The sequence below is a fragment of the Camelus bactrianus genome, chromosome X, assembly GCF_048773025.1.
Source record: "Camelus bactrianus isolate YW-2024 breed Bactrian camel chromosome X, ASM4877302v1, whole genome shotgun sequence".
Taxonomy (NCBI): domain Eukaryota; kingdom Metazoa; phylum Chordata; class Mammalia; order Artiodactyla; family Camelidae; genus Camelus; species Camelus bactrianus.
Window position 1 is genome coordinate 86,511,522 of NC_133575.1, and position 27,889 is coordinate 86,539,410.

The window sequence follows — 27,889 nt, forward strand, 5'->3', positions numbered from 1 at the left end:
CAAAGTAACTGCCATCTATTGAACAGCAAATGTCATACGCCAAGCCCTGTGTAAATGCTCTTCCTACAGAGTTTCTCCAATTCTTACAGTAACTCTTACGCAACCAGTTATTTTACAGATAAAGCACTGGTGGTTCAGGAATGTATGCAAGGTTTCACAGATAGTCACCTACTGCGTACATTGGATCTAAACCCGGATGAGTACACCTCCAGACCAAGGCCTCCCTTACCTCTGTTCCCTCTTCCTAAGTAGTCCCCTAACTTAGCTGAGCAGGTGCCTCCATCAGAGAGAAACAATACATGTATATTTTGCAGGTGCAAATGAATGAAAACACATCCTATAGCAAGCAGAGAACAAGTTTTAACGATTAATGTAGAATGGAGCAGGAATAATTTCCTACCGTTCAATTAGTCATGTAAGTCTTCTTGACAGAGGAGGATCAGGGAAAATGTCTGAGTGGACTTTCAAGGGTACTCCCTTTCTGCCAGTTAAAGGAATCAGAAGGGAATATTCTTTTACCTCTTGCATGTGTTTGAAAAAAGTGAGTGTTTAATTTATACTTATTGAAAAAAATTAAGCTGAAAGCTTGAATTCCATATAGCAATTATTAACCCTATATATAATTTCTTCCTTCTACTGTCTCATTCTGCTCACTTTAATTTTTTCATTGAAGTATAGTTGATCTACAATATTGTATTAGTTTCAGGTGTACGGCATAATGATTCAGCTTTTTGTTCTGATCAGTCCACTATAGGTTATTACAAGATATTGAATTCCTTGTGGTATACAGTAAATTCCTGTTGCTATCTGTTTTATACATAGTAGTATGTATCTGTTAATCTCATTCTCCTAATTTGTTCTTTCTTCCCTCCCTCTCCCCTTCAGTAACTGTTAAGTTTCCTATGTCTGTGAGTCTGTTACTATTTTGTATATAGATTCATGTGTATTATTTTTCAGATGCCACATATATGTGACATCATATAGTGTTTGTCTTTCTCTGACTTACTTTACTAAGTATCATATTCTTGTCTATTCATGTTGCCATGTTACAAATGGCAATATTTTATTCTTTTTTATGGCTGAGTAATATTCTATTATGTGTGTGTATGTGTGTCTGTATATATAGAGAGAGCACATCTTCTTAAGCCAATCATCTGTTGATAGGCACTTAGGTTGTTTCCATGTCTTGGCTATTATAAATAGCACTGCTGTGAACTAAGGGTGCATGTATCTTTTCAAATTAGAGTTCCTTCTGGATATATGTCCAGGAGTGGGATTGCTGCATCATACAGTAAGGCTATTTCTAGTTTTTTAAGGAACCTCTACACTGTCCTCCATAGTGGCTGCACCAAAATACATTCCCACCAACAGTGTAGGAGGGTTCCTTTTTCTCCACACCCTATCCAGCATTTATTTAGATTTTTGATGATGGTCATTCTGACAAGTGTGAGGCAATACCTCACTGTGGTTTTGATTTGCATTTCTCTAATAATTAGTGATGTTGAGCATCTTTTCTTCTGCCTGTTGGCCATCTGGATGTCTTCTTTGAACAAATGTCTATTTAGGTCTTCTGATCATTTTTTGATTGGGTAGCTGAGTTCTGTGTGTGTGTGTGTGATAATGAGTTCTGAAAGCTGTCTGTATACTTTGGATATTAACCCTTTGTTGGTTGCATCATTTGCAAATATTTTCTCCCATTCTGTAGGCTGTCTTTCATTTTGTCGCTGGTTCCCTCTGCTGTACAAAAAAATTTTAAGTTAGATTAGATCCCATTTGTTTATTTTTGCTTTTATTTATTTTGCCTTGTACGACTGATCTAAGAAAATATTGCTACAATTCACGCTGGACAATGCTTCACCTATGTTCTCTTCTAGGAGTTTTATGGTGTCACATCTTAAACTTAGGTCTTTAAACCATTTAAAATGGTTTTAAATGTTTTTAAGCCAAAGAATGCTGATCTTTGAGCTGAAGAGAAAAAATGGAAGCTATTTTGACTGCGAAAACTGAGAATACACCCAAACACAGGGCTGCCCCAGCTTTTTGGGCAAATCACAGAGTGGAAGCTGCATTGTCAGGTGAACTAACTCTGAATGCAATCCACCCCTATAGGCAGCCCAAGATGCGTTTCATTAAAGCAAAACAAAAAACAAAAAAGCAATTTTGGGTCAGTCTATCATGGCTTGACACCCAACTTTTGATGCTTTATAAATAAACAATATCACAACAGCTACACTGCCAATCATTGCCTCCTGCAAGTTTTCAACAAGAAGCCTGAAGTATTTGCTGTTTTGTTTCCATAAGGCCAAGCCACAGGGAGCTCTTCAGATGACCCTAAAGATCAAAGTACCAGCCACACTTCGGCATTTTCTAGTAAAAGGTTCCAAGGAGCTCAGCGGAAGGCTTTATTAGCACTGTACAGTGTCCCTGCAGGAGTAGACTGGAACCAATGACAGGATATATGTGAGGGTTTGTGGAAACTTGAAGCTGGTAACCCTCACCTCTGCCATCGATTTATCATGTGATCTTGGGCCAACTCACTAGTTTTTCCCTGAACCTCTAGCTCCTCATCTGTGAAGCTCGAATAAGAGCCACAACCATTCACATCACCCCTAACCACTGGGCAAATAGAAAATGCTACACACAGTCAGTGCTAAATAGTAATAACAAAATCTAAGGAAAAAAACGGCTCATTTCCACCAAAAACCCATCACACTTTGAACCACAGATCAGTGAGTACCTGAAAATAAAACACACATTTCAGATTACAATGTATTTTCTTTCTCCTGGTCCATCTCTAGAGAACTGTATGTCTTCCTGCCAGCCTATTAGGAACACTAATCACGCTTCTTATAGTGAAGGATCAAGTGGATTTGAAAGGATGAGCGATAATAAAATGATAAAATGTACACTCTGGGGGTGACTGTTACTTGGATCAGTTTGGCTTTCAGTCTATAGGCGGGGAATCATTTATAGGAAGTCTAGCTCTAGGCTTTAGGAGGGAGGTGTTGAGGGGAGAAGGGTGTGCTAACAGAACACGTTATAGTGCTCTCCAGAACTGTTTCTCCCCTACCACAATCTCAACAAGAAGGAAAGCCAGCCTCTTCTACCACTGGTCTCTTAAATTCCACATCTTTAACCTAACACTACTGCTGAGTTGACCCGCAGCCAGGTGGCCAACAAGATAGGCCCTTACAGCAATTGATCAGATTGTCACATGGTCAATTCAATTCAATCAGCAACTCCAAAAGCCAGTAATATTGGCCCATGAAACAGTAGGCAGAATCATTTCAACCACCTTGACAACTAAATCATCTACTACACACTCTCACAATGGCAGTGAATATACTTTTCAAACAAAATCTTTCAAAGAAGCACAGCATATCAAACAAATAAAAGTGAAGATGCTGTGGTTCAAGTGAGTGAACCCGGAGTCCCTGCTCATTCTGCCTCTCTCTCCAATTCCCATATTAGCCCCCAGAAGCAACTCCAGTGAGCCCAGAGGGATGCACAAAACACAAGTTGACAACAGCCTGGACCTAACTGAAACTCATTAATTTTTAGATGAGAACACTAAGGTCCAGAGAAGAAAAGTGACTTAATGACAGTCCCAGAAATTGTAACATTTCCAGGACTAGAATCCTGGTGTCAAGATTCCTCGCCTAGCATCTGACTCTATATGAATCCTTCATGCGCGGCCAACGTAGGTCTCTCTCCCATGGGTACAGCTATGCTGGGAAGGGAAGAAGATAGGGAGGACTATGCACTGGGGCAGCATATGGGAAGTACAGGTTCCAAGGCGTGAAATGCACATCAGGCAAAAGCTGGATATGCAGCAGAGTCTTTCCTTTCCATGGATCTGATCTCTTCTTACCAGAGTATAGTTAGCTCCTTACAGAAGCAACACTGGGCCAAACAATTCCACATGGTGCTTGGCAATTAGCAGTGACAAGAGCAAGAAGCAGTCGCATGTGAGTTTGGTTCAAACTGCAAAGATAGCCTTAAAAAAAAGAACTCTTTCTAATATCTGAGGAGATAGGGCAATCTTTATATACTTATTTATGGGAAATTCTCCTTAAACTGAAATACCAACAATCAGAATGCTCAAATAACTAGATTTCTTCCCCTCCCCTTCCCCACAGTGGTAAATATTATTAATATTCATGACACTGCTGGTGAGAATGCAGTTTGGTGCAGCCACTATGGAAAACAGTGTGGAGATTCCTCAAAAGACTAGGAATAGACTTACCATATGACCCAGGAATCCCACTCCTGGGCTTGTATCCAGAAGGAACCCTACTTCAGGATGACACCTGCACCCCAATGTTCATAGCAGCACTATTTACAATAGCCAAGACATGGAAACAGCCTACATGTCCATCAACAGGTGACTGGATAAAGAAGATGTGGTATATGTATACAATGGAATACTACTCAGCCATAAAAACCAACAACATAATGCCATTTGCAGCAACATGGGTGCTCCTGGAGAATGTCATTCTAAGTGAAGTAAGCCAGAAAGAGAAAGAAAAATACCATGAGATCGATCATATGTGGAATCTAGAAAGCAAAAACAAACAAACAAACAAAAACAAAGCATAAATACAGGACAAAAATAGACTCATAGACAGAGAATACAGACTTGTGGTTGCCAGGGGGGCAGAGGACGGGAAGGGATAGACTGGGATTTCAAAATTGTAGAATAGATAAACAAGATTATACTGTATAGCACAGGGAAATATACACAAAATGTTATGGTAGCTCAGAGAAAAAAATGTGACAATGAGTGTGTATATGCCCATGTATGACTGAAAAATTGTGCTGAACACTGGAATTTGACACAACATTGTAAAATGATTATAAATCAATAAAAAATGTTTTAAAAAAAACCAAATATGATTTAACACCTAAAAAGAAAAAATTCATGACAATAACTTTGAGAAACTATAACTTCTGGCAGGGTCTTCCAAACCCCTAAATATATTCATATGCTCATTCATTCAATGAATATTTATTGAGTGCCTACTACTTATTAGGCCCTGACCAGGCACTAGGGAAACCAAGTTATTCTTGGGAGTCCAGTGACAGTCTTCTTGGAATGATATTTCAGCTGAAATATGAATATGAGAATAATAAAGGTGAGGATGAGTGTATTGGACAAAGGGCTCTCCAAGGGATTTTAATAGCTAATATTCCACGATTCTGACTATTTTGTTAATTTGTTATATATACACACATAAAATATTCAAAAGTCTCATCATATCCTATAATAAAGATATAATATGAGAATTTTGAATTTTAAATTTTGAATGAGTATTTTCCTTTAGTCATTAGCCATATATTCTACCCACTAGCACTGTTTTAGGCTCTATTATAATTTTTTAAAATGTCCCCCCTAATTATGACTCCGTATCTAGTTTGGTTGCAAACCAAAGAAACACCCTATTGCTTTACGGTTACAACATGAAAACACATTACTGCACTGCCCTGATTAATTAGTAAGATCAGTTTGTGGCTACAAAGTGTGATGGCGATTTTAAAGAGGCAAATCACTCTCAAAGGTTAGGTCAAAACTGGAGTTATTTCTAACATAACATGAGTTTTGAAGTTAACTCTCAAACAGTAGATACAAAAATGTTTTGAGTAGTGACAACAAAATTGAAATAACTATATAGCCTTGCAGATGATGAAGTTGAAAATGACAGTGCCTGCTTAGATATTTAAGGATGGTCATTCTGGGCACTCAAGAAGGGACTTCTTTCCTTCTGTCCTCATTCTTCCCCAAAAGGGACATGTGCCTAACACATAATTAAATGAAGATGAAAAGTCCAAGATGAAAGGCAAATCAGCAAAAAAGTCCACGCCAATCTTGGTGTACCATGAAAGTAGTATTTTAAGCCCAAGGGTGGAAACTTAGAATTTGAAGGAACCTCAAGATATCATCCGGTCAAGGCCTTGCCTTAGGTAAGTCAGTCTCTAACGGATGGCAAACATGACTCTCTTAATTTAAAAGAAAATGTCTTCAAATGTCAACCTAAATCGTAAATCATCTATCCCTCTTTGAACACAGAAAACAACTCTACTTCATCAAAAAATCTCATCTGTTTCAACTCATCCTTTAAACCTACTTATTCTAATGCGAAACAATTACAGTTCGTTTAACCTTTCATCCTAGAGCTTATTTTCTTTCCCTTTCACCATCTTTGGAAGACTAGACCAATTTGGATTTACCTCAAATCACACTCACATGTTCCAGGGTGGCTGTGATGTTTTGTTCTCCAAAGCAGAAGCCAAGGTCACCAAGGAGCAATTGCACATTTGCCGGGTAAACTTGAGGGGAAACTGTACTTGGTGTACTTCTTCAATAAAATTACTAATGTGTTATGAACTTCATTTACTAGTATGAAATCAAATATGCAATTAAATTTTAAATTAACTTTTTCTAAGTTTGATGTTACAAATTAAACATATAATTTGGTATGAGAATGCATAATACAGTACATTAAATGTATTAAGAGTATTATATTTGAAGGGGAAAGACCCTGATCAATCAAAACAGAGAAAGAGATAAATTTAAAAGATTTCTTATAGAGCAAGATAAGATAGAACTTAGTAAAATTAAATTGGATACATCTCTACTTTAAGAATACATTTTTGCTCTGACAGAACTTACTGTGTTCAAGTTCCAGATATCCAAGGAGTAATAGATAAGAACTCTCCTAGTATTAATGAAAGCTGTTAATTTTCTCCAGTTAGACCTCAATCCACCTTTGTGCTTAAGCTGGTTTCAAAGCCTGAAATGTTATACACAAAAATAGATAAGTTCTAAGATGACAAAGAATTCCAGGTTAGGAATCCTTGGTATAGGGCAGGCAAGAAACTGGACAGAACTTAAAGAGGAAGCAGAAATTGCTCTCATTTCTTTCCAAATTAAGATCAACTGTTTAGAAACACAAGCAGGGTCAGAAGCTAGATAGAAGGATGATATAGACCCCTGAAAGGAGAATAGCCCAAAGTCTCATTTTCCAGGAATTTTAGTGATTCGTGTGAGTTTCATGCCATTGGGTAGCTCCCCCATAATTTGAGGAGCCCAGTATAAAATGAAAATTCAAGGTCACTTGTTAAAAAATTAAGAATTTCAATATGTCAACAGCAAAGCATTAAACCAAGTACAGGTCCTTCCTAAATGTGAGGCCCTGTGCAACTGCACAAGTCATATACCTATGAAGCCAGCCCTGGTTGTTATGAATATTTTGAGGATAATACGCCCCCTTTGGAAAGCTAATGACAGCTATTGATACACACACACATTCACACACACACACACACACAACTTTGCATACAGTTTCAGGGGGTTTGTGGGCTCATTTAAGCCCTGTCCATGGACTCTAAATTAAGATCCACTGATGGAAGTTTACAAAAGGGCAGATTTGGGCTTCCTAACAATTAAAGGCTTTCCAAAATTAAAGAGACTGCTTTACTACTAGGCACTTGGTTCTGAAAGTATAACTGTCAACCAGACCATTGTCTGCATGGTGTGCTCTAGGAGGGATTCCTACACTGGTGGGAGATTGGATTAGACTACCTCTCTGGTTCCTTACTATATTAATATTTTGTGAGTATAACTCTAAGAGGTTACTACTGCACAGCTCCTCTTTGCCCAGCCCACTTTCTGACAGCTTGAATACACTTGGTTTCAGCTGTCTTGGTTTATTTCATTTTTCTTGACAAGGTCTTTACCTTCCCAAATGCTAGGTTTATGTAAATTAACCTGTAACCTATGGGTTTATATAAAATCAACATGTTAATTTTATGCAAAGTGATGCAAAAGAGCCATCCTCCACTTTCTCAGCGGGTGCCGGGGGAATCTGATCTAATTCCCAAATGGACATTCAAAGCAGCATTAAAAAATCAAGAATGTGAGAATGGCATCAAAGCTCTTAATAAAGAGAAACAAAAAGGGCACCAAGTAAGTGGTGGGGATCAACCAAGAAGACTGATGATACAAGTCCCTTCTAATAAAACTCCCAAGAGGTCAGAGTATATGACAAAACGCATCGTAAAATTCGAGGAATAAAAGTGCATTAGTAAAACTTCTAACCATGTTAGAAAAGAGGAAGGTGAGATTACCCAGTACACAGAGGTGCTCATTCTTTTCCTGTTCTTGTACGTGCAAGAGGTAAGCCTAACATCCGGGGCCTCAAAACACGGGTCAAAGCTCAGACTCTCTAAGAGGAAATGGGAAGGCCGTCTTCTGACTGGGGGAAAAAAAAAACTGCAAAAACAAATGTCATTCTGGCAATGAATTGTCAAAGCCTCTAAGGATGTTTTTGCTCTAACTTACTGGTCATGACATTCACCAAAAGTGATGTGTTTCCTGTTCATTTTTCTAATCAGCATGATCAGCATTTTAGTGTCATGTAGGGGCTCTACTCCAGAATTTAAAGGGATAACTAGAAAAGAAAGGGGCAAAGGTACCTGGCTGAGTAGTGGATTCTTTTTTAAAAAATACATCCCAAAGGCCTCTTCACTGTAGTTTTCATTTTTATGACATTCAGGTTCTAATCAGGATCTAAGGTATATTTCTTAAACTCAAAATCAGATTTTAGATACCTGCTCACTAATTGGCCAGCTCTTTAAGAAAATGGAATTAGTGCTAAGTAAAAAGTAAGCTGAAACTAGTAGCAACAGCTTTGGCCAAGCCACAGGTAAAACACAAAGGATTTAAGGATGACACCTAGGGAATGAAAAAAATAAAAAGAAGTACAAGAGGTCTGGGGTCTGATATCAAAGGAGAAATTAGAGAGTTACCGGGGAAGAGTGCAAAGAACTGGAAGACTTGACTTTGAAGAAAATAAAAAGGAAAGACGTGATGCAGAGGCCCTATAAAAGGCTAACTGAGACCTGGCTGACACAGCAGCATGCTGATACAATCAGGCCCTCCTACTCCCCTCACATCTAGGGGTCTAGTTCCTTTAGATTGTCATTTCACTGGGTATGCTGGGTAAGGGAACAGTGTAGAAACACTGTAGAAACAGTGTCAGAAATGTTTGCACTACAAGGGTTTAGAACCTGCGCATTGCCAGTTCTCACCATTGCCGTTGTTTTGTCTAATACTTTGCAGTGAAGGCCTAAGTTTAAACACGAGATCCCACAGCCCATATTGCAGAGAGTGGCTTTGGCTGTTTATTTACACATCATTTTCTTGAGGGTCTTTGTAATTCCACGCCACATGGATGGTATTTTCTCTTAGGAAAAACAAAAAGGAAGGAATTGGCCTACCTTCCCCTAGCCCACAAGTCTTACTTGCTCTCCCAGGCTCTCTGTCCTTAGCTAGTTCACACCACATGAGTCAGGAATAAGTCAAGCCCCTGAGCACTGAGGAGACCTAGCTGAAGTGGGTGGTGTGTATACACTGAGAGCTCATGATAAAATAAAATCTATGGGAATGTAAATTGGTACAGACACTGTTGTTGCCATTTGCAACAACATGGACGGACCTGGAGGCTATTATGCTAAGTGAAATAAGTTAGATAGAGGAAGACAAACACTGTATGATATCACTTATATGTGGAATCTAAAAAATACAACAAACTAGTGAATAGAACAAAAAACCAGACTCAGAGTTATAGAGAACAACCTAGTGGTTACCAATGGGGAGATGGAAGGGGGAGCAAGATAAGTGTAGGGGATTAAAAGATATAAACTATTACGTATAAAATAAGCTACAAGGAGATATTGTACAACACAGGGAATACAGCAAAAATAGTAACTAGAAACAGAGTATAACCTTTAAAATTGTAAATCACTATACTGTACACCTGTAAGTTATATAATATTGTACATAAACTACAATAATTTTTTTTAAGTTGCTCAGTTTCTATCTCAATCATTGTACTCAAGTATGCTAGGGTGCCAGCAATTCATAAGCATTTATTCAGTCACATAATAAACATCTGTAGATCAACTATTATATGAAAGGCAGTCTTCAAGGTACAGAGAATTCAAAGAAACGATTCCTGCTTTTGAAAAGTTCACAGGTGTGGTAGAAAAGACAGACATACAAATAACTGAATAACAGTACGACCAGTTCTAGTACAGAGGTTTAAAGAGTGCTATAGAAGAGTAAAAAGGGACAATTAATTCTGCTTGAAAGAAGTGGGTGGGCAGAGGCAATTGAGAGAAAGCTTCACAGAGAGAATGACATTTGGAGTGGGTCTTCAAAAATGAGTAGGATTATCAAAAGGCAGAGAAGGTGGGAAGTGCTTTCTAAGTGAAGCAAAGCCTAAAAGCAAAGCTCAGACAGGGGAAGTGACAGGTGTTTTTGGGTTTTTGTTTTTTTTTTTTTTTGTAATGATGAATAACTCAGGATGGCTTGTGCATGGAGGGGCGTGTGACCTATTTAATTTTATTGAATGAATAAATGAGTTAAAGGACAAACTAAGAAGAATCTTGTATATCACAGATTGTATGCCACAAGGCACATAAATTTATCTTGTTTGCAATAGGGAGCCGGAGGAGTTTCCATAGGAGAAAGACATGATCATATCTATAATTAAAAGCAAACAAATTAGTAAAAACACCATCTTCAAACATTATGGAAAATGTGTGAGACTGTAGAAGAGGCTGGAAGGTGAAGGCAGGAAGACCAGGTAGGAGGCCTGCGCAGTCAGTCTTTAGGAGAAAAATGATGAAAGGCTGAACTAGGTCAGCAGCTGGTAGGATGAAGAGGGGTGAGGTGCGTTTGGAAGATATTTTAGAAGTAGAGTTAGAAGAACTTGACAAGTAATGAATGTGGAAATCATGAAAGATCTGGAGAGCAGACCATATATTCCAGCTCAAAAAACGATGATAATGCCATCTTAATCAAGATAGGGTACACAAGTCAAAGGGTGGAATATTAAAATTTCAGTTTTGAACAAATTGAGTTCAGAGGACTCGTAGGACAGCCAGGTGAACACGTCTAGCAGGAAAATAGTGCATGTAACTCTGAAGAGACAGAGACTAGACTGCTAAATCTGGAAGTCCCAAAAGGTCAAGGGTTCTTATCCCTGGCTGCATATTAAAATCACCTCAAACTTAAACAAACAAAAAATACTATTGATGCCGAGATCTCACTCCAGCCTAACTCAATCATTATCTCTGGGGGTGAGACTTGTACAAGAGTATGTTTTAAAAGCTCCCCAGCTGATTCTAATTTGCAACCAACGTTGAGAAGAACTAACAAGGTGGATTGTTGATACAAAGGGAGTAAAAACTCAGGGAAAGTATAAAGTATTTTTTCAAAGGCGTATTAAAATAAAAAACTGCTGGCAAAAAAAGCAACTTTTTAGGCGACAGAGGAAAATGAGATAATGATGGAGGCTGAAAAACTGTGACAAAAAAAAAAAAAATATGGACAGATCCAGGATAAAGTGGTATCACTTGACCAAAAGGAAAAGAAAGTGTCAGAAAGGTATGTCCAATAGCATTAAATGCTTAGTAGTGTCCCAGTGTACCAACCTAGATTAGTTTAAAGATGAAATAGCCATTACCTATTAAAGAACAAGATAGTTCTGATTAAAGAAGAGAGGGAGAGATAGGTCAAGAAAATTTTAAGTCTTGATACTCTTTGGCCTTGATGAGGACTAGATGCCCAAGAAAGAAGCAAGGATATCAAGACAGAGTGGCTCGGGGCAGTGCCAAAAGTAAGATCTGTCAGCTCCGGAACTCTTCCCTGCCTCCAGTCTATGAACACCTGACTGAAAAGGACTAACTAGAGCTATGCCTCATCATCACCCTCTTTGGGAAAAATGGAAAGATCTATATAGGCAGTTCTGTAATCATCTGAGTAGATCTCACAAACTAGAGAATCGTGGGGGGGGAGGCGAAGGGTGGGTGGCAAGTGGAGGGTGCTTAGTGTATGTGTGTAAACATTAGCCTAATCGCAGCACAGTGATTATAAAAGCTGTTGTCCCTTCTCATGTCAGACTCTGAAGACAGTCAGAGGATCTTAAAACGCTCCTTTCCGAGCTATAGAAGGAATGTATTACAGTGCCACCTGCTGGTAATGCTAAGACCAGAAACAAGTTTCTTTGTGTTTGTTTAATAAATCCCTGAGGCTGAAGATTGAAGAATACAGACAAATAAACGTCATTCTGATTTATAATTGGAGGTGATAGCTTACTCAGTAATTTATTTTCCTCAAAAGACATTTTCAGAATAGAAAATAAAGCTCTGATTAAACCCTCCTAAAGGTAAATGGAAAGCATGTGAACAGAAACACTCAAAGTCAAAGAATGTCCAACCAAACTTGCTGCTTGTTTTCCAGTCTTAGGCACTTCAACTCGTATTTCCTTTCTAGACTCTCAGTGTATTTCCTATAAATTTAAAACTGGATGTATAGTCAAGTCACCATCTGTCTAGCTACTTGTTTCCATGCAAATGTCTCAACTCCTTGAATTGTATACTAACCTCCAGTCAATCCGGGCTACTTAGTACTCAAAAATAGCATGCCTTTGAGGCATCCGTATATTTGCACCTGCTGTTCCCTCTGCTACAAATTTCACCCCCATCACTTCCTAACCCAGTCTTCATATTCAATGTCAAAAGACACCTCTTTCATGAAGCCTTCTCTAATCACCCTCACCCCGAGCTGGGAATAAATAATAACTCCTTCATCTGAACTGTATCTGTATCTCTTTGTTATACTTATTATTTTTTACCGTTTACAAGAGTTGTAAACAAGACATATTCATGGTGTAGTAAAAAGGACACAAACTTTGCAATCAGTCCATGGTCCATGTGAACGAATAATACTACAAACCTCATCAGTAAACAAAGAATGCTAAAGCCATCAAGTCATCAGCGGCTGCCGCCGCCCACACCCCACCCCCAGTGAAGACAAGCCTGCAGCCCAGCCTCTGCAGCCACTCACAGTGGTGCACCCTGAGGGGACTCAGAATAAGAAAGGACAGGATACTGGCCCTAGATAGCTAGGTGCTTGTCATAGGAATGAATTCAATGAACCCAAACGTTTGCTCCCTTCCATACATAGAAAAGCACTAAATTCTTTCACCTGAGGTGTCTGGTTTTCTTTAGTTAACAAGTAATCTTTTGATGTTTCAACTACCTGGTTTTTGTTGTAAAACTCCCATATATCCTGGCTCCTCCCCTAGCTCTTCGGAGCAGTCCCTCAGAGCAATCTGTGAGGCTGTCATCCTGGGCTTGAAGGGGTTCCAGTCCTCAGAAATGTCCACCAAATAAAACATAACTCTCAACTTTTAGACCGTGCATTTATTTCAGTTGACATCCAAAAGCTGGATTTGCCATTTAATAGTGGGGGACCTCATATAAATTTAACCTCCCCGAGCTTCCATTTTCTCATCTGTAAAATGAAGATAATGTTGCCCACAGAAAGGGGGAGCATGGAAGAGAATTTAAGAAAAGGCTCTGGAATCAGATAAACCTGGGTTTAAATCCTAGCTCTGCCTGTTACTAGCTATATAAAAGTGGTCAAATTATTTAGCTGCTCTAAGCTTCAGTTTGCCCATCTGTAAAACAGGAGAAGCGTGGAAACTCCCTGAGTATCTTCACAAGAAGAGACAATGTATATAAAGTGCTTGGCATTGAGTAACACTCACTGCATGTTAGTTTCTCCCTTCCCCTATGTTTTACTGAATTCCTTGGGGGCAGAGAGCATGCCCTGTCCATTTCTGATCACCTAAGTGCTGGCACCTGCCCAGCACAGTACTTTTTACCCAGTCTGCTTGTATGTTTGGTGAATTAATAAATGCCATGCTTCTATAACATTTCTTAGCAGAATTTAGTTTCAGGCAACCACTGTCTCATTTCTCCACAAAGCAGTGATGCCAAATCTATGTCACCCATCTCAAGGGTTTAATGGGTGCCTCTTGAAAACATGTGTTTCTTGTCTGTAGCCATTTAGGAAGAGCATACTTAAAATATAGCTCTCCTAAGTTATACCCACAGAAAGAAGTAGGGCCTGACTCTTCTTAGCCAGGGGCAAGGTCATTGAATTTCAAGGCACTTCTTTTAGAGAACAGTTCTGATGTGATGTCACAAAACAATGTGCTTCTCTATAATAGTTTTGGATAAATATATGGAAGCAAAAATAGGGCAAGGATGAGAATATGAATGAAAGTTGAAATGTGCATATTCAGTATTCCTGTAATGGACCAGGGGTGTCATACATATTTTAAGAATTCTCTGGATGCCCACTTTCCCCAAGGACCAAACTACAATAGGCATTAATGGTGCACTTTTGCAGCAGAGTATATACTTCGTTTAGGGCAAATGACACCTGTACAAATCAACAGGATCACAAGGGATGCACTTTAGCTGCCAGGGATGCACCCAAGATATGATTCCATGAGTTGGGTTATGATAGAACCCTAGCAGAAATTACAAGCATTCAAAGTTTCTCTCCACTCTGGAAAATACACTATCCTTTCATTCCAAAACAACAAAATAGAAAGGACCCATTCACTGCAGTTCTTGGCTGTTCTTGTGGATGGGCTAAATCCCAACATCAAAATTAATAGAATGCTCAATTTATTCTTACTTCCCTCTCATTATTCCCCTTTATGGACAGTAATAAATCCAACACGACACCAAGCGTGGCAAACTTCTGTATTTGGATGATGCGACAGAGCTGGACAAGATCCCAACATGGAATTGCTTTCCAGCTTTTAAATTCACTAAATATTTTAATTAGCTTAATTATCAACACATTTTCATTGAAAGAGGACCAGTGTCATAAAGGGCTTCAATATTTCAAATCATATCAGATGTTATTGATGTTGCACAGCAACCAAAATAATGAACTTAGGTCTTAACTCATATGCTCTCCTTTTCCTCTGCCTTCCTTTGTAGCTTAACTTAATGGAATGGCCAGAGATTTTTACATATGAATTGCTTTGCTGCTGATTTTAATCTCTCTCTCTCAATCTCTCTCTCTCTCTCTCTCTCTCTCTCTCTCTCTCTCTCTCTCTCTCTCTCTCTCTCTCTCACACACACACACACACACACACACACACACACACACACACACACACACACACAAGGTTCTCTGAATCCAAGAAACATACTCATCATAGCCAACATGGGGATTTTAGTAAACAATGGAATGTTTTTCAACTGGATTTAGATTAGCAAAAATTCAATTGACAATATACATTTTATAAATGTGTAATAAGAGGAACACTGATGTACTGTTGGTGGAAATATAGGTTTGGTACAGTGACATTGATGGGCAGCTTTCAGTAACTCTCAAATTTTTAAATAAAAAATGTATCCAATATTTCCACTTCTAAAGATCTATCCTACAAAAACATTTTCTCTTCTAGTGCACTAAGATCTTTGTAGTAGGATGATTCCTCCAGCATTGTTTTGGAATAACAAAAACCTAGAGATAAAATCTTAACCTCCACAAATAGAGCACAGGTTTAAATTTATAATAAATCCGCACACTGGAAAACTGCACAGTATTTAAATTTGAGTTAAATATGTATTGCCAAGGATTAGAGGTTATAGCTATAAATATCAAAAATATGTGATAAATCAAGTTGGAGAATAGTATATGCAGTATGAGTCTAAATTTGAAAAATACATGATTTAGACTATATATAATATATCCAAAGAAACTATCTGAAAGGATCTAGATGAAATGTAATGATGAGTATCTCTGGGAATGAAACATTAAGAGAGTTTTCTATTTTGATATTGTTTGAACTTTCAATTAAGTAAAATGCACTATTGTAATAAGAAAAATACTAAAACTATTCCACTATTTGATTTCCAAGATACAGTAAGTAAAAAAACAAGGAGACAAAAGCAAAAAAAAAAAAAAAGCTATGTTTTGCTATATTTTAAAGATGAAACAAAGAGAAATAAAATGGATACACTGGTATATGAAAAAAGGAAGGAAATATTAGGAACTAAAGAAATTAATTACAAATAGTATGTGCAACCGAGTAAAATAGATATGGGAATGAGATTTCTTTCATTTATTCCTTTTTCTGTAATTTTGAATTTTCAGTAATATAAATGTATTGGTGTATTCAAAAATAAAATTTAATCAAAAAGGATAAAAAAGTTAATTAAGTATAAACACAAATTAACTTATTTATATACTGAATTAAATAACATAACCACAAAGAAAATTAACTCAAGTAATTTTTTGAATATAACACTGACTATAAAGACTTAGTAGAACAACTTCTAAGGACAAAAATATTTGTGAACTATCTTGTACTTGATTTAGTAGATTTGTCGTTGGTAGTAGTTTTGGTGTAGTAGTCCTGAAATGATTTTTTATGAAGTAAAGATAAAATAAGTAAGTATATCGATATTGATGGGAATGAGGGTTCCCACTGTGGGAAAAGGAGATAAAAATATGGAATGAGTAAAGGTGAGGAAGAACCCCATTGTGCTGGATTTGAACTGGAAGTATCAGAATTAAATCAAAATTTTGAAAAATGGTTTCTAAATACCATTTTGCAGTTAAAGGAATCAGAAAAACAGCTAATTACAGAGCTGGAGCAGAGAAAGTATGAAGGCACATCTTTATGACAGAAAGTAAGGAAATGCTATTAAAAAAAAAAAAAGATGGGGTATCAACAGGTAACAGGAAAACTTCCATTTCAGGCTATGATGATGTAAACTGGAACTAGGCTAGCTGTAGCCACAGGAATCAATGATAAAAGTGGACAAAGCAACTGTTTTCAGATCCTGCAAGACTGTGATATCAAAGAAAAACTCATGTGGTAAGTTCCACAATCAAACTTGCTGTCTACCTGGGGACAATTCTGCAATGATGGCACAGTGAATTGAACTCCTAAAAGCTCAACAGTCCTGCTGAAGCTATAGAGATCAGGGCAGCTAAAATGACTGGAACCTTCAGTAAAAGGGGAGAGCTCATTGAGAAGAGCCTATAAAATCTGTCTGGGGGTTCTCTTTGAGAGTCCCTGGCTGAAGATTGGGCTGAAAATGCACAGGGAGTGACTGCCAGAGTCTTTTCATCAGAGTGGGACCACCACAGGGTTTCTAATAGCACAGTGATATTAGAGGATACACAGCACTGGGGAATATCTTGTTAAGAGTTGAGCACTCTGATAAGACTCCAGAAAGGTTCTGCTTTAGAACTATGGCACAGAATGTGACCTACTCTAGACCCTCCCTAACAAAACCTAAAGTCAAGTCTGGATAAGATCCACAGGGGAGAAGAAGATTAGAGATTGAGTCCCACCAAGTTATAGATGATTAAGACATACCTTGGGTTTTCCATAGATCTATTCTAACAAAGCATACAATGAAGCACCAAAAGTTCAAGATTAGTAACTGAACTACTACTAGAATAACACCCTTTAGAGGAACATAACAAAATCCAGTGTCTCTACAGCATATTACCTACAAATTCTAGTACTCAATAAAAAAAAAATTCCTTGACATGGGGGGAAAAAGTAACCAACATCAAGGTAGAAAAGAAGTTTAAAAAAAAAAACAATCTTGAGATGACCCAAACATTGCATTTAGCATACAAAGACTTTAAGGGAGCTACAATAAATTTGTCCAAAAGACTAAAGAAAATATGCTCAAAGACATAAAGGAACATGGAGCATTAGTAGTTGACCAGATAAGTATCAACAGAGAAACAAAACCTATGAAAAGATGCAAAGGGAAATTCTACAACTGAGAAGTACAGTAACTGAAATGAAAACTTCATTGGATGGGTTTTAGCAGATGGCAGAATAAACAGTCAGTGATTCTGAAAACAGAACAATAGAAATTTTCTGTTCTGAAAAACATAGACAAAAATAATTGAAGTAAAATAAATAGAATGTCAGAACCTTACAGAACAATTATAAAATGGTCAAACATTCTTATAATAGAAGTTACAGAAGGATAAGAGATTGAGAATGGGACAGTAAAAATATTCTCAACTACATAATAATGGAAAAATAATTGATCAAAATTTCTGGTTCACAACTAAGGCAGTACTTAGAGGATAATATATAGCCTTAAATGCTTTTATTAGAAAAGAAGAAAGGTTTAAGATCTATGATGTAAGTTTCTACCTTAAGAAACTAGAAAAAGCAAATTAAACCAAAAGTAACTAGGAAGAATAAAGATCAGAGAAGGACTAATTAAATAAACAAGCAACAAAGAAAATTAGTAAAGTCAAATGGTTATTCTTTGAAAAGATTGATGAACTTGATAAAACTCTAGCAAGCAAGATTAATCAAGAAAAAATAATCAGTATCAGGAATGAAAGACTGGATACTGTTACAGATCTTACAGACATTTGAAAGATATTAAATGAGTTATTAATGACTCTATGTCAATAAATTTAAAACTTAGATGAAATGGATAAATCCCTTACAAAAACACAAAATTACCAAAGCTGATTTAAGAAGAAAAAAATCTGATTAGCTCTGCACTTATTGAAGAAATCAAAGCATTAACAAAGAAACAAAAACTTTGTCACAAAGAGACTAGAAGTCCAGATATTAGTGGTCAATACTATCAAACTTTTGAAGTGAGAACACTTCCTAAAGTAACTTATGAAGCCAACAAAGCCCTGACATCAAAACTTATTGAAAACATTACCAAAAAACAAACAGCATCACTCATGAATGCAGATGCAAAAATTATCAACCAAAAAATTAAAATAAATCCAGCAATATATAAGATGAATAATACATTGTGACTAAGTAGGGTTTATCTCTTATAGCAGGGATGGCTCACATTTGAAAATCTATTTAATCCATCACATTAACACAATAAAGGAGAAAAACCATCTGATCATCTCAATAGATAAAAAACATGCAACAAAATTCAGGACTAATTCATAATAAAAAAAATAATCTCAGCAAAATAGGGGTAGAAGGGAAATTCCTCAATCTCTTAAATAATAACTACAAAAACCCATAGCTAACATCATACTTAATGGTGAAAAAGAGCAACTGGGAGAAGGGGCAGGAGAATGCGGGGGTGGGAGAGTGGGGAAGAGGGAGAAGAGAAAACAAATGCAACAAAACATTAACAACTTACGAATACAGGTGAAGAGTATAGAGGTGGCTTAAGTTATTCTTGTAACTTTTCTGTAGGTTTGCAATATTTCAAGATAAAAACTTGAAAAAACATACCAAGAAACTAATTCCTATCTGTCCCCAGTAAAACTCCCAGTCAAGTTCCCATGGGAATCAGCCAATCAAACACTTGGCTACCCTTTGCAGTCAACCCTGTATATTACTGCAAGAGCCATCATCCATTACTATTCTATTGAAAAATAAACTCTGCTACTCATCTGAAGTCCTCTAACCAGGACTCAAGAACCTCTATCTTCTAGCCAGGTTTGGCTTGGTTAGCCAACTTCCGTGACTTCCCACTTGCTGACTTACACATCTCCTTAGGCACATGTACCATAATTGATGCCATCTCCACCCATTAAGTTACACTGTGCTCCTCACCTGGAATATCCTCCTCCTTAATTCCAGATCAGTCTGGTCCTACCTGCTGTCATGGCTTGCCCCAAGCTCTCAGCTTTTATAGAATGTTGAATATTGATCCTACCCTTCTCTGATTCACTTAACTTTGAAGAGCTTTGCTGTGCAAGTTTCATATTCAATGAAATTCTCTTATGTTATTCTGCAAGAGTTTCACATATGAAGCATCCCCAGTAAGAGTGCTTCCTCCCAGTGAAATGGATCTCACTTTTTTTTAACATCATTCTGTTCTGGGTTTACTTGCTTAATATTATACATGTTCACATTTCTGTGTATGGAAATGGTCCAAATACTGGTCATTTTAAAAGCTATATGTGTTTTCAGGTTAGCATACTTTGCTTAGCCATTCAGTTATCTCAATGAGAGTAAGTATTCTTGAACAAGGGAGTTTTTATTTATTCTTGGCCTACTTCCCCTACCATAGAACTAGCATAATATTGCACATACACCAAGAGTTCAATAAGTAATTTATCACTGTCTATACCTTTGGCCATACAAAATTCAATGACTAAGAATTCTAAAATTATTTGCCTTTCAACTTCTTAAGTGTGAGTTTCATTCAGCACCATTCTAGCCATAAGTTCTTTCTGATTGCTCTCTCTCATCCCTGACTATTCCTGATTTGATATAATCTTTGTGCCATACTATGAAATTTAATACCAGTCCTATACCACTTTCCTTGACTAAGCCAATCTCTCCAGTACCACTCTTCCTTTTTTCTGAGATCCAGTTTCCTCCATGGAAGTCACCTTAATTAAAGAGATGAAAGTATCAAGTCTCAGATTATCTTTTTCAATTAAAGAAGAGATCATGAGGAGGTATTTTTCTTCCTGATCTCAGATCATGAGAATACATCAGGGCAATGAGACTTCAATAGCAGCTTGTTGATATTCTAACTTCTAATCTAGTGCTCTGGCATTCCACAGCTAAACGCATGATGTGAATAACCTCAGAGCAACATTGCTTCTAACCACAATTTAAAAATTAAATCTGTCTCCTTTTTACAAATTCAAATCATGGTATTTTATTTTATTTTAAATTATATAACAATTTCACCAGTAAAGTTATTTTGTTTACACTTGGAAGTTGTTTGAGAGACTCTTTTTAGCTTTTGCCAGAAATGTAGAATTATATACCCTCTATTTCTGCCTTTATAATAGGTACTCCTCAGTCATCTGACTGGAAATTCTAAAATCAAAGAATGTCTAGTGAGAACAAACTGCTACCTTCTTATCAACAATCAGAAAATTCGGTAACTGTATAAACCTATAAACCAAAGCCTCATGTAAAGCCATTCTCTCATTATAAGGAGTTGAATGGTTCTGTTCATGTCAATCCAAAACATATCTAACATTACCCAGTGTGTGCCAGCAGGCCTTCACATCCTCCTTACCACCAGGGACTACACTTTTTCTAGCTGATTAAGATATCTGGGTAGCTCTGCAACTTTCCTTCAAATACTGGATCACTGAAAAGTGCTCTGTTATGGTCATCCTACAGATGTACTGACTGCAAGATGACCAAACTGGGGTTCAAAATTAAACATACCCTCTCATCAAATTGGTCACCCTATACCTTTCCCCTCTTTTATGGAGATCCAGGCTAGGAGAGCTGAATTCGAAAAACTGCCTTAACACAGTTCACATTTTCCTGCAGCAGCAACAGCAAAAATCAAAAAAAGCAAAGTGGACAGGTTAATACTCCTCCCCACAAAAAAATAATATCCATATATACTCTGGGGACATAATTTTTCGGGTTAAACAAAATAGCTAAATACAAGCCCTTGAACAACTTCTTCTTGAGAGTTATTTCTCCACCTATCCTATTAAAGATTAGTGTTAGATACACGAGTCCTCTACTGGGTGTTTCTGCCATCAGCCTTTGTCAAGATACTAGCCAATCCCCTGCAATAAAGAATGACACCTTTAAGTAAACCGATTTTTCATAGAGTAGACTTTCTAAATGACCTTATGTATTTAGTCCTAAATTTAGAGAATGCCAGTGCTAAAAGACTTCATGAGTATTCTGTGAAGATGACAAGTTCATACTTGGTCAATCGGCTATAATCCCTACAATTAGATGTTGTGCATTTACGTTCTAACGTAACCAAGTCCTAGATGAAATCTCAGAGCCATCTTTGCTGTTTTCCGAGCCAGGGTTGATGGTTGGGCTTGCCTAGTGTGAATTACACAGAAATATAACCTGTGCTGTGGCTTCTAAAAATGGTATACTACTGAAAACCAAGAGGCTTGTTTGAATATGTGCCCAGAGTAGATTAAAAAAAAAATGAGTCTTTTATTATTTTCCTTGATTGACAAGTACAGAATAAGAAACTTCCATCCCTTGGTCCTCTGTCTTGTGCATAAAGAAGCCCTTGGCATAAGTATTTGTAGGGATCTTAGTGAAAGGAATCCCTGTCTATAACGAACTGCACAGAAATTATAACTGGCGTCACATCTGGCACTAAGCAGTTATAAATGTTAATGAGTAAAGGGCATAATCATTCTTCATTTTTTGACTTGAAGGAAGGAAAGGAGGGGAGAAAAGTAAAATTTGAGTTTCATTGCTTATTCCAAGAACAGCAATTATGCAAGCTTAAATCCAGATCGCGTTAATTGGCTAAGACCACAGGACCTCACAACTGTACGAAAGTTTGTACTACAGATCTGCCCACACAACTTTCAGTGTTTTTCAAAAGATTAGGCCAACTCAAAGAGGAATATCATAATAAGAATGCAAATAATTCTATTTTTTACATAAAATATTAACAGGAGTGTAAGGGTTGGGATGGGGATTCTGATGAAAGTGGCTAAATAGAAGGGAAGAGTGAAAAGAATTGCTTCAAAGTGCCCCCATTTTCATCAGCTATGGGCAACTTAGGATGTCTTTTATCCAGCCCGTGTTTGGTTTTTGTTTCTGTATTTTGAAATAGAATCAAACGCCACACACACAGATGTGCACAAACCAACATCAACCTATTAGACTTCCCTGTCTACTCCATATACACTGTAAATAGAAGCAACAAAGCCAAAGAAAAAAAGACCAACTGCATTCAAACCATATCCCCTGCCCAGACTTGTAGGAAAAGTTCTGTTCCAATATCGCAATTGCTGTCTGTCCTAGGAGGTAGCTGAGGGTAAACAGATGGGGGAGGGGAGACTGAAAGCATTCAAACACTTTACCTCTAAGGGGAGTATCTTTTTGGGTAATGTTTCTTCAATAAAGCTCACTGCAGATTTGACACCACTTGGCCAAACTAAGACCAAGCTAAGAACCCACAGTAAGCCACAAACAGCCTCATAGTTGATAAGTAAAAAAATAAAGGGGCAAAAGCATTAAAAAGTTGATCTTTAAAAGGCATCTGCACATCAATGATAAAAAAAAATGTAAATACACAGATGTAGTTAACAGCATCCCTCCTCATAAATAACAAGCAAACCGAGAAAACAAGACAGCATACACGGGGAGCAACTTGTTTTCATTTTTCAGTTTGGATTTTACTTGAAATAAGCTATCATAATATAGATGGCTTTTTAAACTCTCGATTTTTTTTTCCTTTCAGACTCTGCCACAGACATTATGACATAACTAAGTGAGGAAAATGGGATCCGGTCCAACAGGTACATTGCTAGTAAGTCATATCTCCAAGTATTTTATTTCAGTAATAATCAACCTGAGCCAAGATTGAAAGTGAAAATGTGACTTCAAAAGTAAAGCAAGTAAAGGGAGCCATGTAAAATATGCCAAGTTGGAGATATTATAGGTAAAATCTTACACACAAATACAGCTCAACGGGAGTCATAATATATACAAATGTGTTAAATAAACACACAAGTATTTAACAGGGGAGAAAAAGCCAATATGTTGCCCACCTTTACCATTCCAGAATCCTTTGGACTTCAGCAGTGTCGCTCTATTTTATAACCCGTGACCCACTTCTGTGAAAGACTTATCAATGTGCTAGCAAATTGAAGAACAATACTATTCTTTAGCAATTTCAATTACCAAGTATTCTCATCTTAGAAAACAAATATTAACCAAACTCCAAGCTCCAGCCAGCATTTACCACTTTGAAAAATAGACATATACTTTATTGCCTGGGTTTCATACTTAATGAGAAAGTAAAGAGCATACATTTAATGCTAGGAAATAACTGAATTAGAAGCCAGCAGAAAGCCCCATCATAGTCTTGTTTCCACATAATAGTACATTCCTCAATGTCTTACTGGAATGATTACAGACAGAAAATCAATTCTTAAAATCTTATGCATGGTTTGTAATTATAGCTAAAATGTATAATCAAAACTGAAAGACATATATATCCAAGTGTTATTAAACAATGATTAAGCTTTGATTGGGAGATCTACTGGCACAGTCATGGCTGCCTGCCAGACCACCATGTTCTAGGAATAGATATTTCTTCTCAAGAAATTCCTTTTCAGGCAATTAGCTAATATTTCCAAACTTGGAGTCTTTAAACCCCTGCGAGTTAGGGATTCAGTACAAATATGAAGATATGAGGAACAAGAGCTCACTGATATTGGTCAAAAACTTGCATTGAAACTGTAATGCTGCACCCTCAATTAGGAGGCAAAGAATCGATATTTGTAAAGGTTTCCTGTTTTCTCATTTGCACATGTTGGCTCCCAGGTGTATATTCACTAGCAAATGTAACCAACCCTAAGTAGGCCCTTCACATTTTATTGTCCACTGAGTCTACGGCCATTGAAGATGAACAAAATTCCACTGGTTTCCCAACATTTTCTCAGTGGTAGGCTAAAATCTCATTTTTATTTTGGCTACTTTCCAACATAGCTGGATTACAAGCGCTTCTGTCTAAAGATATTCATAGTTAAAGGCGCAAATGCTCTCTAGATGCTCAGGAAAAAAAAAAAAAAAAAAAACGCCAAAAAAATACATTTTTGACCAAATAGTGAAAAGTTGCCAGCAACTTACCAGAATTTCTTTTTGACACCATCTTCACATTTGTGCTGACTACAGAACAGACCACAAGGGCCAAAAGAAATGGCGGCTTCATTGTTCACTTTTCTTGGCAGCTGAAAAAGTCAAAAAATGATACAAAATTAGAATCACAGCTCTTGGCCTCAACAAAGCAGCAGCTCTAATTTCATATATCTCAAAGACACATGCCAGAAACAATGACATTTTGGTGACTTCTGGCTTTATTTTTATGCAAATGGAAGAAAACATGAAAGTTCACAACTGAATCATGTCAGTTTCCTGCTTAAAACTTTTCAATGGCTTCCCACTGGATTTAGAGTAAAACCTGAACTCCTCCCATTAGACTTTCACAGATCTGCAGGTAGGGCCCCTACTGCCTCTCTGATCTTATTTCATGACACTTTCCTCCTCATTGGCTATGCTCCAAGCCACTATGGACATTCTATTTGTCCCTGGAACATGCCTAAGTTATTTCCTCCTCATGGCCTTTGTATTAGGACTTCTTCCTAGGATATTCGGTCCTCCCCACTCTTCACACACATCCCACAGGTCTCAGTCCCACAAAAAGGCCTTTCCTTACTCCTCAATCTTAAAGTCTCATTCTGTCATTTACTAGCTCACTTCCTCGCTTGTTGTATTCATACGACTGAGCAGCACTTAAAAATCATTGTGTTTATGTGACAGGAAGAGTTTTTAACTCAACTTTGACACTGATGTTCTAAAATCAATAGCACTGAATCTTAAATAATTGGAGAGAAACTGTTCCAAAACCAAAAATAACTGAGAAAAACTACGGAACTGAACTGAGATATTTTTATAGCTCCCCAAAAGAGAATGAGTTTGACTAAAGCACCATCAATAGGCATTTGGGGAAAAAACCAAAACCCTGTTTGTCCCCATTGAGTTAAGATTTTTCGGTAAATTGGTTACCTACATGAAGACTCATCTAGAATTCTTTAAGAATCAGAATATAAGCACCAAAGAGGTATACTGGGCTCATCATAAACCCAAGATATAAAAATAGCAAAGGGGACCATGAGGTGAAACCACAGCGATCCCTGAAATAATGGATGGAAGAAAACCTGGGTGGAAAGGCAAGAACAGCCTTGGGATAATATTTAAAGATCCAGAATTCCATATAAAGATTTATTTTCTGAATAACTGGTTTGTACCTAAAGATGCAGAACCTTACCCAGAGAGTAAGAGTAACAAGATAATATCAAGTGTTGGGTAGGATCCTCTTTCTCCAGAATTGACTGAAAGATCCACCTGATATCCTAAATTCAGAGAAATTCCACAGTTTGGTGTCCGAGGCCACCAGTTCAGCTATTCAATGCAGCTAGTTCCTTGTCACCCCCATCTCCCACTCCATCAGTAAACAAAGAGGCTGGGAAGGAGGAGGAGGTCACCTTTTAATAATGAAGACAGGCTTTCTTTTCCCAGTTGATATGCTGGACCAGGAAGCAGGAATAAAGAACCCTGGGGAGAGATGGTATGTTGAAGATTTCCAGATGACAAGAGGGCCAGGGCTAATCCTGACCCATCCCCAACACACACCAAATTTCCAGGTCCCAAGAGGCATGGAAGGTAGATTTGGCATATTACCAAAGATTCACATTGGACTGGGTAAATAGATGGTTCCTGTCACAGGCTTTGCAACATGGGACAAAATATGTACACCTGGAAGGAAAGTGGTGTGATGCCACCAGCTGAAGCTCTGAGGAAAGATGGAATCAAATCTTGTGAGGGACTGCTAATGCCCAGAGGAGATGCTTGGAGGAGAATCTCATCAACAGGCCTGTTATAACAACTACCTGTTTATACAGTGCTCATAGACAGCTGGAAGAGTAATTACGACCAACCAAGGAGAAGACACAGGCAGTCACAAGCATGTCTTTTTCCTCCCTCTTCTCCAGTCACTACTCTCCCAATGCAACACCAAAGGAGAAGGCAAGAGGGCAAGAGGCAGAATAGAAAATGTGTGAAAACCTACTACGCACCCTCCAAATTCCTAACCACGAGAGCCATACATCTCACCTGTTTGAAGAAAAAGGAAGACACAATATGTGAATCACATAGGAGTTTGGAATAAGTGAACACAAAGACTTTAAAATCAGAATGAAACTCAAAAAGTAGCTGAAAAAATCATAGAATCAGACTAAAATGGTTATCATTGTCCCTGTCTACCAGGGGGAAAAGGTAAGTATAGCAGAGCACAATAACTAGCAATTCTTAGGAATAATACTACTTTATGCTTTTAACTTCAGTGAGATTAAACTCTTAATAAATCAGTTACATTTATTAGCTTGGTTGTTTTTGCCCATACCTTGACCACTAGAATGTAAGCTTCATGAGGGCAGTCACATAGTCATTAACAGTTCTACTCTCAGTATCTCTCATCAAGCTTGACACATAATAGGTTCTCAATAAATATTTGAATGAATGAAAGGAGAATCCCAATGTAGATAACATCATATCAAGGGTTCAATTAATACAAATAAACCACAGCTTTCAACATCTTTTTTTGAGTTACCCAATTATTTGAAATAGAATCTGTCCTATCTAAAGTATGATTATCCAAATCTGAGATATGCCTTATCTCCTGCTATAGTAGACTCTGTTGGTACCCCACCCATATCCCCTGGGCCTTCCCCTAAGTAATCTGCAGAAGTCTTCCTATGTTTCTTTGCCAAAGGTGCTTCTCTACCTGCAAAAGCAGCTTGAACAGCACAGGAGGCTAACTGGAAGTTCTAAGTTGTGAATGCACCATGAGCAATTCTCACTCAATCATGGGAGCTGATAATAAATAACTCCAGCTCCCTCACCCTTTGGAATGCTCCAGCAGGACTGAGTGGCAAACTGTTCATTAACACACTTTCCTCCCTTCTAGTCTGACTTTGCCATTCCTTTGCAGTACTTTCTGGGATCACCTCCAAAATAAACTACTTACATCCAAATCCTTGTCTTTGGGTCTGCTTTGGGGAGAATACAAACAAAGACTCAGAAAAGATCATTATAAATTCCACAAATTTCTTTGATTTATATAGACTCTATCTGACCAATTTCCAGCCCAGTAGATTACCTAGGCTCTGGACTTTCAAAAGGTGGCTTATTATTCCATTTTTTTTCCTGAATCACAGGCATACTCTAGCTCTCCTGCCTTGTCTCCATTTTCAGAACTTATATCACCCCTAGTGACTTTGATAAGAACATTGGCTCATCTCTGATTCAGCTCTCCCTGCTATATTCACTCAGTTACCAACTCAACCTTCTGGTTAGATATTAGGAGTCTTCCATGCTTCCCTTACCCTCAACCCATCTTATTCATGATTGTACCGTCACTAGTTCTGTCTGAAAGCTGACAGTTTATAAAAACTGTAACTTGCCAAGATAGAGTATCATTTTCAGGATTCTAATATTTT

General features: G+C 37.6%; 1 protein-coding gene across 1 annotated transcript in view; it reads right to left on the reverse strand.

The window, feature by feature from the left end:
• IL1RAPL2 (interleukin 1 receptor accessory protein like 2) overlaps window positions 1-27,889 on the reverse strand; it is a 919,709-nt gene that overhangs the window by 840,959 nt on the left and 50,861 nt on the right. Inside the window, exon 2 of the mRNA XM_010963806.3 lies at window positions 24,462-24,562. Within this exon, the coding sequence (XP_010962108.2) occupies window positions 24,462-24,543 (82 nt within the window). The 5' untranslated portion in view covers window positions 24,544-24,562. The remainder of the gene's footprint in view (window positions 1-24,461; window positions 24,563-27,889) is intronic.